The 12,703-nt window shown below is 47.9% G+C and overlaps 1 protein-coding gene across 3 annotated transcripts in view; it reads right to left on the bottom strand.

The window, feature by feature from the left end:
- The window catches only part of ADAMTSL3 (ADAMTS like 3), a 231,641-nt gene that overhangs the window by 100,842 nt on the left and 118,096 nt on the right, over positions 1-12,703 (bottom strand). For all 3 annotated transcript variants that reach the window (XM_077317250.1, XM_077317249.1, XM_077317251.1), the window contains exon 7: positions 526-652. In XM_077317250.1, coding sequence (XP_077173365.1) covers positions 526-652 — 127 coding nt within the window. The remainder of the gene's footprint in view (positions 1-525; positions 653-12,703) is intronic.

The following is a 12,703-nucleotide window of genomic DNA, read 5'->3' as shown; positions in this document are numbered from 1 at the left end:
GAAAGAAAACCAGAGCAGCCCCAAGCAGAAAGCAGTCTGAGAAAACAGCAAAGAATTTCGGTTATAAAGAATGGGGAGGGCTTGCGTGTCTACAGCAGATGGTCATTGGACTCTTCCAAACTTGGCCCTCTCCCGTTCTTTAACTTTGAATTATACATGGCACATTCAATAGAGGAATCTGTCAGAGATTTCAAAATGCAGCTGTAAAATAGTAAAAAAAAAGTATTTTGCCCTTGCATACAAATACAGATGCTCACATGTGCTCTAGGAATTAAGATGCCTATCTTGATAGCTATTCCTGCCATACGAAATTGAATTTAGACGTTAAAGTGCATGCCTAAAATTCTTGCAGAGCTGTCCCTTAAATGTGCAGTATTTCATCAGAGAGAAATCTCGCGCCATCTTTATGAATAGCAGCTCTGGACAGCCAGCTAGGCAATGAATCGGCTCTCCTTGCAATGGGACACCCTTTTTGGCACGCGAGCCAAACGTCAAATAAATCCCCGCGCAGCGTTGCAGACTTACTTTTTTCTGACGACAGATGGACCTTCACTTGTCCCCTCACAAGCCTGCACGTCGAACCGTCTCCAGCGCAGACGCCACAACTGTCCTCTCTGGCCTGGCTCCCAAGCTGACGGTCACAGCCAACGGCCTGCCAACATCAACACGAGGACGGTAAGGAGGAGAGAAGCTGCCACGGCCCTGCTCAGGTTTCTAGAGGGCTTTAGATTTATGATGTTATGCTTTGGATGTCAGGAGATGGCCTCGTTCTCTCCAAAGCGCATCACCCTTGGCAAATTCAGTCCCCTCAAAAGAGGTCTGGTCTGTGATGGTGTAGGCCAGCGAAACCTATCCCGGCCTAAGACACTGAGGGGTCTCCTGCGTAGAAGAAGAAGAAGAGTTGGTTCTTATATGTCACTTTTCTCTACCTGAAGGAGTCTCACAGCGGCTTCCATTCGCCTTCCCTTTCCTCTCCCCACAACAGACACCCTGTGAGGTGGGTGAGGCTGAGAGAGCCCTGAGATTACTGAAGAAGAGTTGGTTCTTATATGCCCCTTTTCTCTACCCGAAGGAGTCTCAAAGCGGCTTCCAATTGCCTTTCCTTTCCTCCCCCCACAACAGACACCCTGTGAGGGAGGGGAGGTTGAGAGAGCCCTGAGATTACTGAAGAAGAAGAAGAATTGGTTCTTATATACCGCTTTTCTCTACCCACAGGAGGCTCAAAGCGGCTTACATTCGCCTTCCCTTTCCACTCCCCACAACAGACACCCTGTGAGGGAGGGGAGACTGAGAGAGCCTTGATATTCCTGCTCAGTCAGATCAGCTTTATCAGTCCTGTGGCAAGCCCAAGGTCACCCAGCTGGCTGCATGTGGGGGAGCGCAGAATCAAACCTGGCTCACCAGATTAGAAGTCCACACTCCTAACCACTCCACCAAGCTAAGTTGGGAGTGGCGGGTAAAAAATCTAATAAATAAACAAATAAACCAACCAACAAACAAATATGACTCCTTAGGATGTAACTCACAAGTCATCTAGGACTTGCCTTTGGTTCAAGAAAACTTAGAATAACCTCGGCTCCCATCTTGGTTTCAGGTCAAGAAGTAAGGAAGACAAGCACCGAAAATGTTATGGATGAAAGCAATTATAAAAACAGATCCATTTTATTGGACCTCTCATTTTGGACCGTTCTTCAGAACAGCTTGCAGTAGGGCTCTCGAATATCCAGGGGAGGTCTAAGATATAAGCTGGCTGAGGATTCTGCCAAATAAGAACACCTTGCAGGACCGGAACAAATCAGTTTTTTCGCCCCCTGTGTGCACCTGTCGATTTAAGTACAGGTCCTCACAACTTGGCCACACTGGTGTACTCACCCAGATATTTTATGCGTGCCATCCGGTATTTTGATGTTTTTAAATATATGAGTTCCAATAAAATGTATCTATTTTTATAATTGCTTTCTTCCCTGATCTTTTTGGTTCTCGCCTGTTTTGCAGGCTGGTTCCCCCCCCCCTTTGGGGCAGGAATTTGGGGCAGGAACCTCAGCAGGGATGCGATGCATACAGACCACCCCCTCTGAAGCTGCCGTTGCCTGCAGGGAAGCTGATCTCTGTAGTCTGAAGGCCAGGTGTAATTCCGACATCAGGAGTTCAAACTGCCTCTCCAAGAAGATTCATACGCCATGTTTCCGCTCGCCTGGAAAGCCAGCCTCACAGCCTAGCCCAGGGGTAGTCAAACTGCGGCCCTCCAGATGTCCACAGACAACAATTCCCATGAGTACAGCTCAAGGGAATTGTAAATGGGAACATGGGAAAATGGGAACTGTTACGGTACAGCTGGTTCAATATTACAGCCACACTGTGTGCTGTTCAGTGGCTCCAATTTACTCTGTATGTTTCAGGAAATCGATGCCAGTACCAATTTTTATCTGAGTGGAACGATGAAATCCCCCACGTCTCCGTGGGAACTGTCCAACATGTGATCCCCAAATTTATGCCTGAGAGCACCATGCTGTCTGCTAATGAGCTACCTGGAACCTTTGTTTCCCCAAAATAAAGAGCCAATCCCAGTTTTTCTCTGTCTCACTGGGACAGGAGATGCAGCAGAAGACTCCGGCAGTATCCCTTCCATTCTGCACCCATTTGGAAGCAGATGCCTGACAAGGAGGTGCTGCAGATCAGAGGCACAGCTTAGTCAGCAGAAGATCCTGGGTTCAGTTCCCATTTTCGTCTGAAGATCCTCAGGGGGGAGCCTGGGACAGACCTTCCTATACCCACGGCTTGGAAAGTCAATGCACATCAGAGCAAACAGAGCTGGGCAAACTGTGGCCCTCCAGATGTCTACGGACTACAATTCCCATGAGCCCCTGCCCAACTTTTGTGGGTGCAAGAGCACGCTAGCTTTTGAATGATACTGAGTTTTGATGGATGAAGAGTTCTGTACCACACAAAACCCTGCCCATCCTTACAGGCCTTAACTGTTCCAGAACCAATTTACCCATCCGGCAATTGCTTCTGTTCTCTGGGGCTTCACCCGCTTTTCTCTACCGGAAAGAGTCTCCAAGCGGCTTACCATCGCCTTCCCTTTCTCTGCTCACAACAGACACCCTGGGAGGGAGGTGGGGCTGAGAGGTAAGCTCTGCGAGAGCTGCTCTGTAAAAACAGCTCTCCCAAGACTGTCGCTGGCCCAAGGTCACCCAGCTGGCCGCATGTGGAGGAGGAGCAGCGAATGAAGCCTGGCTCACCAGAACAGACACCATCACCCTTAAGCACGACACCAAACCAAAAAACAGCTGCACTCTGGGTAATGTTCCTCATGCTCTAAAAAAATGCTCCTTTCCCGTCTTCTACATGGTGTGTGGGTGACAGAAGTAGCTGGATTATGTTTATTCCCAAGATTCGTTGGAGGGTGCAATGCCATGAAATGTTTCTTCTGTAAGCATTCTCACACTTTGTACGAGAGCGCTGTCTGTCTGGAATGCATTGCCAGAAAGATAAACATCTGCAGAGAGAGCTTCAAAAGCCAACGCTCCTGTTTTTCAGCCTGCAAAAAGCAGCACGGCCCATTCCCAGGGCATCGGAACAAGTTCTCCAAACTTCCTCCAAAAATGGCAAACAGGAGAGTAAGAACTTCCATTGATAAGACTCCACCAATGCAACGGACCTACACACCAGGCTCATTCCTGCCCAATGGAATGAGCTCCTGAGTGGAATCAGGGCCCTGCCGGAACTATCTGAGTTCCCTCTATCTTGTAACATCTGGATATGACTCTCAACTTGGGAGGGCAATATGGGAGAGGCCTGGAAGGAAAGGATGCTGCAGATATTTTAGATTTTAGTCCATGTTATTTCAAATGATGTACGTTGCTCTGAGACAGCTCGGCTGAGAGAATTGAATGATGGATGGATGGATGGATGGATGGATGGATGGATGAATGGATGGGTGGGTGGGTGGGTGGGTGGGTGGATGGATGGATGGATGGATGGGTGGGTGGGTGGATGGGTGGATGGGTGGATGGGTGGATGGATGGGTGGGTGGGTGGATGGATGGATGGGTGGATGGGTGGGTGGGTGGGTGGGTGGGTGGATGGATGGATGGATGGATGGATGGGTGGGTGGGTGGATGGATGGATGGATGGATGGATGGGTGGGTGGGTGGGTGGGTGGGTGGATGGATGGATGGGTGGATGGGTGGGTGGGTGGGTGGGTGGGTGGGCGGATGGATGGGTGGGTGGATGGGTGGATGGGTGGATGGGTGGATGGGTGGATGGATGGATGGATGGGTGGGTGGGTGGGTGGATGGATGGATGGTGGGTTGGTGGGTGGGTGGGTGGGTGGGTGGGGGGTGGGGGGTGGATGGATGGATGGATGGAAGGGTGGATGGATGCATGGATGGGTGGATGGAGGGATGGAGAGAGGGAGGAAGGGAGGGAATTAATGAATCCAGGCTACTTAACCAGTGTTAGATTATGAGGCCTAATTTTGTTTTGAATTCCCTGGGCAGGAATTGTCTTTCAGAAACGGTTAACAACAATCATTTGCCAGGAGTTGAAAAGGGGATGTGTAGATTTATGGAGAACAATCCATTTTCAAAAAGAGGGTGTAGGCCAATAGCGTAGCCCAAAGAATTGCCTCACTCAGGACGAAAGATTTTAACGATTAAGGCATTTGTTGGAGTTAATCTACCCCATATTGTTGGCTATTTACTGAGCAAAGGGATCAACTATAAATATTATAGGCAGATTGGGAAAACATCTGCAAGCTTTTAGGACATATTCAGAAATAATTGTTAGAGAGGTGATTTTTTCAAGGGAGGAAAAAAAAAACCCTAAATGAAATAAATATTAAAAAACAGCGACCCGATCAAGCATGTAAAAGAGCCATGAACAGCTGTCCCCATAAGAAGTGACCAAAATACCGTAACCTCCTGATCACAGAAAACTCCTACAAAGTGACGGTCAGTTTTAAAGACTATTAGTCAAGTTGTGCCCCTTTCCATATGCCGTGGAAATTAAAATACAGATGTTTGTGACGTGAAATAGGCAGCTGTAACAGCTGGGCGGTAAAGGTACTTTGTACTCTAATTCTTACTTCCCCCCTGCTTTCCCACCCCCTGCCAAGAATTACAGCAATTAAAAATGAACACCAATGGCCATTAAAATACTCTTTAAGTGGGGCCTTGATCCAGGCATGAGGTCAAGATGTCCAGCTGCTGTTGCCAGCTCTGGGTTTGAACATTTCTGGAGACTTTGAGGCCTGAGCCCAGGAAAAGGAAGGACCTCAGCAAGGAGTCATGACAGAGCCCACCCTCTGAGGCAGCCATTTTGTCGAGGGGAACAAACCTCTGTAGACCAGAAATCAGCTGTGAGACAAGACCCTGCTCTAACTTTGATAATGGCTCTTGATATTGTGCTCAGGGAGAATGACTTTTTAGCAATGTAAACAATTGGAATAACCAGCCTTTCCCAACATTTTTACCACTGAGAAAGCCCGGATACATTCTTCTTTGAGAAACCCCAGAAATGGCGCAATCATGCAGAATATGGTTGGGAAGCAGATCTGTGGACACGCCCACCTGGGGCCCCTCCCCTTCCCACCCCCTTCAGTCCCATCATTGGCCACTTTGGGAGGGAGAGGTCGACATGACCATGTATGTCCATATCGCACGATAAATGTTGAACATTTAAAATATATATATTAAAAATTAATTAACTCCCCCCCATTCAGGAAATCCTTCCAGGGCCATCAAGAAACCCCAGGGTTTCACGAAATCCACCCTGAGAAAGCCTGATATAGACAATTGCTTAACTAGGTCCTCCTCTCCCAGGTTAGCACTTACGATGCTCCATCAGCTCCATACTACAGGCATAAGCATCCTGGTTACATGGGAACGTTTCTGTAAGGCACAGCACTTCAAGATGGAGTCCCTCATGATCACTGGAAACCCGAACATGGCAGAGAGCAGGGACTGATCCTGACACCCGTGATCCTAACCTTCCTACAACCTCTTCAGCCTCACGTAGGAGGATACGTGGCTCAGTGGTAGAGCGTGCTTTGCACACAGAATGTCCCAGGTTCGATCCCCAGCACCTCCAGTTAAAAGAATCAAGTAGCAAGTAACGTGAAAGGCCACGACCTGAGACAGCATGAGAGACCATGAGTCTGAGGCAATCTTGGAAAATTTAGATTGCTTTGTGTCCACATTATTTGTGTCCACATTATTTGTTGACATATACTCTGCTTTTCTCCTCAGTGGGGGTCCTGGGCAGCTTAAAAATCACCCCTCCCCCATTTGACACACTCAGTTATCACTACCTTGTGGCTCCAGGTCACCCAATGACCTTCCAGGGCAGAATGGAGATTTGAAACTCAGATCTCTCCGTTGGGTGTCACGCATCTGGACGGTGAAACGCAGCCATGGAAACTGCACAGTCATTCAGTTCATGGGCGGCTGGGAGTTTAAACACAGCAGCAGATTGGGAAAGATTATCTGTTATAATGCCATTTCTTCACATGCCAGGATGGCTCGCCTCCCCCCCCCCCCCCAGGACAGAGCATGTTTACAGGCCATATTTCCCATGAAAGAAAAAGAAAAAAGCTCAGGCATCCAAGTTAAAATCAACAGCACCGCCTGAACCGATGACATCATATCATAAGACAATCCATGAAACAAAATCAAAGACGCTCTGGATCCTGGGAGAAAAGTGGAATATTAAAATTTTAAATACGTAGATGCGCTACATGAAAGAAGGACGGCATAACACAAATCACCCACAGTGGTCAGCTTGCTGTGTTAGGGGGAGAAATGGTAACTGGAAACTATATCTCTGCATGAGGGAAAATATTTCCAGGTGAATAGAAAGGCACTCTTACCTGGCACCTGAAGGTTAAGAGACCTGGCACCAGGAAGAAGAAGAGGGAGAAGAAGGAGGTTTTTATGCCCCACTTTTCACTACCAGAAGGAGTCTCAAAACGGCTTACAATCACCTTCCTTTCCTCTCCCCACAACAGATACCCTGTGAGGGAGGTGAGGCTGAGAGACCCCTGAGATTACTGAAGAAGAAGAAGAGTTGGTTCTTATATGCTACTTTTCTCTCCCCACAATAGACACCCTGTGAGGGAGGTGGGGCTGAGAAAGCCCTGACAGGGCTGCTCTGTGAGAACAGCACTATCAGGACTGTGATGAGGCCAAGGCCACCTGAACTGATGAAGAACTTAATTTGAGGAATGGGAGTATGTGGTCCATCTAGTATCCTGGCTGCGCACTGTTTGCATGAAGGAAGTAACCACACGGCTGGCCCTCCCAGCGCAATCTTCGTTATTCTATTAATGCAGGAAAGGTATGGTAAGAGACCACAGGGGAGCACATCCCACACTGCTGAATTCATACAAGAACAGGTGTACTAGTGGTACAGATGCCAAAGCAGAGGTGTCCTTTTGGGCAAAGTGGTCACAAGTCAAGACCCAGAACTCCTGCCGAAGAATAGTAAAAGAAAATCCACTTCTACAAGCCGTAGGCCAGGGGTAGTCAAACTGCGGCCCTCCAGATGTCCATGGACTACAATTCCCAGGAGCCCCTGCCAGCGTTCGCTGGCAGGGGCTCATGGGAATTGTAGCCCATGGACATCTGGAAGGCCACCGTTTGCCCAGCTCTGTTTTCTCTGATGTGCATTGACTTAATGTTCTTATGAGGTTGCTGTTCGTACTTCCCTCGGCTTGAAGCTGTGCACATGCCCAGGGGAGCGGCTGGTTCCTGGAGAACAGTTTTGGGCCCCCACAACCTGGAGTGCATTATAAGGAAATTCAGGGTTCGGTGGAACATAGTTTTAGAAACAATGATGCACAAGAGAGATCATCCCTTTCTGGTACGGGCAAATGCACATGGTCTCTGTCACCAACCCGAAGATTGTTTATTTGTAAAGATAAAAGGTAAAAGTATCCCCTGTGCAAGCACCGGGTCATGTCTGACCCTTGGGGTGACGCCCTCTAGCGTTTTCATGGCAGACTCAATACAGGGTGGTTTGCCAGTGCCTTCCCCAGTCATTACCATTTACCCCCCAGCAAGCTGAGTCCTCATTTTACCGACCTCGGAAGGATGGAAGGCTGAGTCAACGTTGAGCCGGCTGCTGGGATCAAACTCCCAGCCTTATGGGCAGAGCTTTCAGACTGCATGTCTGCTGCCTTACCACCCTGCGCCACAAGAGGCTCTATTTATTTGTGCACATAAAAGCTCAGTTAAAAGCTAGATTTCCACTCAGTCCTCCTTTTGGGAGTGGGGTGAGTGGGGAGAAGAGAAAACCAATCTTGGTAAGTCTCCCACAGTGGAGTAGCAGACGGTGGATATCGTGAAAAAAAACCAGAGGTGGAAAGAAGGCTTGGTGGTTCCTGATACATTAGAGTTTGTTATGAGACTTCATAAATAGTTCACAAAATGTAAATCCAGGAATCACCCAGAAGTTTCCACCAGCTGTTTCTACAGTTCTCCTTCATCCTCATTTGGATTCGGCCAAGGAATTAGATTTAAATGAAAACCATGAACACAGGATGTTTCATTTAGATCTGTGAAGGTTAATGCAGAACTGGCCACGTTCAAGAATGTTCATGTCTTAAGCAGATGGTGGGATTTAAGTATCATGAGAAGATGGTGGGAAGGGGGGGGTGAGAGAAAAGGGGAAAGGACAAGGACTTGACAGAGAGGGCTGCAATATCTGAGCCATACATCTTCCAAAGGATGCTAGGGAATCTCTCTGTTGGCCCATTCAGATTGTGCTAGAAGACCTCTGAAGGGAGCAAGGGGCCTCCTTGGAGCTCACTTGACCTCGGCCATTCCCACACAGAATCCCCAACATAAAAAGGCTCTTTCTTGTTCCAAATTATAGCCATTTTATGCTGCAGCATGTCCTTCGTCAAACTGCAGGCGTGTTCTTAAGTGCGGCGTAAGCAGCAGGCTCGAGTTATGACCAGGGGCCGACAGCTTTTGCAGCCAGGTGATGTACACTGTGCCAATTCACCGACACGGTAAGAGACAAATGGCCTCTGCTGCTACTTCTCCTAGTTCCTCACCTGGCTGTGTCATCCTCAGCCTTGCCTTTGGCGGGAGCTGCAGGACTTGGCCAGAGCTTGATAAGATAAGCAGGGACTGCATGTGATGAGCTACATACCCTTGAGAAACCACCAACACCTTTTCACAGCTGCTGCTCAGAGGAAAAACCTGGAGGGGGAAGACTTGGGAGACCAGAAAGGAAGGCCTACAGCAACTGGTGGATCTTGGAGACCACCCCCAGCCCCACAAACATCCCCACACATTGCCCCTTGCCTTCAGGTATCTTGGTTCAACTAGGGGTGCCCCCCTCAGCAGGCAGAGAGTGTTCTCTTCCCATCTTTGGAACATAATTTATTTCCACAAAGTAGTTCAGCAGTGGGATGGGCTGCCCAAGGAGATGGTGAGCTCTCCCTTGCTGGCAGGCCAAGCAGCTGCTGGATAGATACTTATCATGGGGGCAAACCGGCACTGTGGCTCTAGCCTGATTCTAGCTAAACGCAATTGTATTTCTTTCAGGCCAGAGACCACCAACATGTTATTAGAAGAGCGAAATATTCTCCTGGGGGCGGCGGTCCCTCCGATACGCAGGGCCCAAACTACATAAGGCCTTCAAGTAGACTTTTTCAACCTTTGCAGGCTCCTGGTTGGAAATCTCTGCCTTAAAGGTTAGAGCCAAAACTTGAATGTTCATCCGGAATTCCCCAGCAACCAATGCAGCTGCTGGAGGACAGGTTGAATGTGATCCTTGCATGATGTAGTAAAGACCCTTAGTAAAGACCCATGGAGCTGCATTTTGTACCACCTGCAGTTTCTGGGTCAAGGTTTGGGGCAGACCAGGGCCAATTCTGCACACGTAGGATAATGCACTTTCAATGTGCTTTGGCTGCTGGATTTTCCTGTGCAGAACAGGAAGATCTACTTCTAAAGTGCATCGAAAGTGCATTATCTATTGTGTGCGGAATAGGCCCAGCATAGGAGTTACAGTAATCTAACCTAGAGGTTACCTAGACATTGCATGGATCACTGTGGCTAGGCATCCCCCTTTCCCACTCTACTCAACTGGTTTTGCAGGCTTTCCCATCATTTCAAAAAAGCCTTTCTGACCAGAGAGGACAGAAGGCTCAAATAAACGTGTGTGTGCATAACATGAAAAGCAACGGCATCTTTTCCACGCCCTCTTCAGTTCTCTTTAAAACCATGGACTGTCTCCAAACGCCTTGATCATTTCGTGTTCTAGCTTCTCATCAATATCTCTGGAGCAAAACATCTTGGCGTGTGTGCAACAGATAACAGGGAATTTTTAATGCAGCTCTGGGAACTCTTTTTAATGTCAACAGAAGCATGAGAATCAAATTCACCCTGGGAAATGTACACGGAGTTGATGCTGTTTCCCATGCCTGCTCATGTGGCTGTAAATCTATCGATTGCATCTCATGTATGTCACACCCCCTCTGCATCTGTGGACGTGTAAACCAGAGATGTATTTTCACAAGCCAGAGAACACACTGGGGGGGAGGGGGATTTTCCGGTCCAGTAGACTTGACCCAGCCTTTGCTAGAAACCTTTATACCATGCAAGCAAGTTCACAAGCAGTGAAATCATTAGTCCTTCACAAATTGAGGTTTGTGCTTGCCTTGTTGAACTCGGATTCAAATCAGTTTGTTCCCACTTTGGAATCTTGGTTTGTAAGTAGGGTAAGCAGAATGAAAAATGTTGCTGGCTTGGATGTAAAGACCGGGGCTGAATCTGCATGGAGCTTTTATTCCTATCCCAGATCGATTCAGTCCCTTCTGTCTACACTGAATGCGATTTCCATTTTGATTTTGGGCAATTTAAATTTTACCTCTGCAACAAGCAGGATTGATCTGGAATAACCCTACCTTTCCCCCGCAATATCCCGGAGTGGATGTAACCCTCAATATTTAAAAAATCGGCATGAGTAAAGGTGCAGTTCACTGCTTGTCCCGAACAAACTAGCTGCCTCCAGCCTCCAATGCTGTAGAAAAGCCCTGATTGGCCAGGGCATCAGTTCAAAGGCTTCCTCATTCCCAGGCTTCAAGTTTTCCCTTAAAGGGGAAGCGCTAACTTCTCTCGGCAGAGATTTTCCGCTTGGATTTATTCCCCCTCCTCTGCTGTCTCCAATCTTCCAGTCCCCTTCAAGAAAAGAAAGAGGCTCCTGCTGTACTTGGCTCCCCTCCCACCTTCTGAGCTTTCCTAATCACATGCAGAACACTTTTCTGTTTCAATGGGGGGGGGGGGAGATAGAGGAAGACCCGAGTTCAAATTGATTTGAATTCAGCAGGCTCCACAATGGAATAAACAAAGTAAGTGCAGAATCAGCCCAGGTCTGGTTTGTTCCACAATCAAGAGAGAGAGAGGGAAGCTAGAGTTGAGACTGTGCAAGCAATTGTGAAGCAGGCTGTACAAGCGCAAAGAATAATGAGGATTTCCCTGAAAATGATATTGCGGTGCGGAGGAAAACGAAGTCGGGAGAATATCTAATGCATAAAATTCACAGCTTCAAAGCAGCTTCCCCACAGATATTTTCTTTTCTTTTTTTTTTTGCAAACATTTTTAATCTATCTAGGGACCAGCAGTGGACAAAGGTACTCCCATTCTACAAAACCCACTTCCATCTCATAAAATAGAGTGCTGCACATTAAATTCTCATTTAAAAATGTACCGACACATGAGGGGGGGGGGCAAGCTTAGGAGATTACAGACCACCCACGACAGGAGGGTGTGGGTGCACCTCCTTTCGGATAAGTTACACATCCCCAAAACCACCCAGGCCACAAAACAGTCATTGACTGAACAGCGCTGGCTGGGCAGGACTCAGGTGGGCTCTGGTTTATTTTCCTTTGAAAAAACACAAATAAATACTGAGAAGGACTGAGTTACATATCACCTGCTTCTCCGACGGTGTGCATAATGCGAGTCTTTTGCCCTCTCTATGGCCCATTGGAACCACACGCTCAGCACCTGAGGTTTCCGAAGCATTTGCAACCCCGAGTCGGTTAACTGTAGGGGCCGGCCACACAAGTAGTTCTCTGTGAAATCGATATGGCAGATGTACGTCGTTTCCGCATGGAAAGAAAACCAGGCAGGTATACATCATCCCTTTCGCAAAACGTAGAATCATAGAATAACATCATAGAATCATGGAGTTCGAAGGGATGTCCTAGGTCATCTATGCACTACGCAGGACACTCACAACCCTATCGCTCATCTACTGTAACCTGCCACCCCCTTGAGCCTTCACAGAATCAGCCTCTCCGTCAGATGGCTATCCAGCCTCTGTTAAAAAATTTCCAAAGATGGAGAACCCACCACCTCCCGAGGAAGTCTGTTCCACTGCGGAACTGCTCTGACTGTCAGGAACTTCTTCCAGATGTTTACACAGAATTTCTTTTGCATTAATTTCATCCCATTGGTCCTGATCCATCCCTCTGGGGCAAGAGAGAACGACTCTGCTCCATCTTCGATATGGCAATCTTTTAAATACTTGAAGATGGCTATCAGATCCCCTCTCAGTCATCTCCTCTCCAGGCTAAACAGACCAAGCTCCCCCAACCTTTCCTCAGACATCTTGGTCTTATGAAACTCTAGGTTGTGGTCTCACACAGCGATCGAATTACAGATTTGTGGTGCAAAGTGCCTTCA

The sequence above is a fragment of the Paroedura picta genome, chromosome 18, assembly GCF_049243985.1.
Source record: "Paroedura picta isolate Pp20150507F chromosome 18, Ppicta_v3.0, whole genome shotgun sequence".
In the NCBI taxonomy this organism is placed as follows: domain Eukaryota; kingdom Metazoa; phylum Chordata; class Lepidosauria; order Squamata; family Gekkonidae; genus Paroedura; species Paroedura picta.
This window is presented reverse-complemented; position numbering and strand designations above follow the sequence as displayed.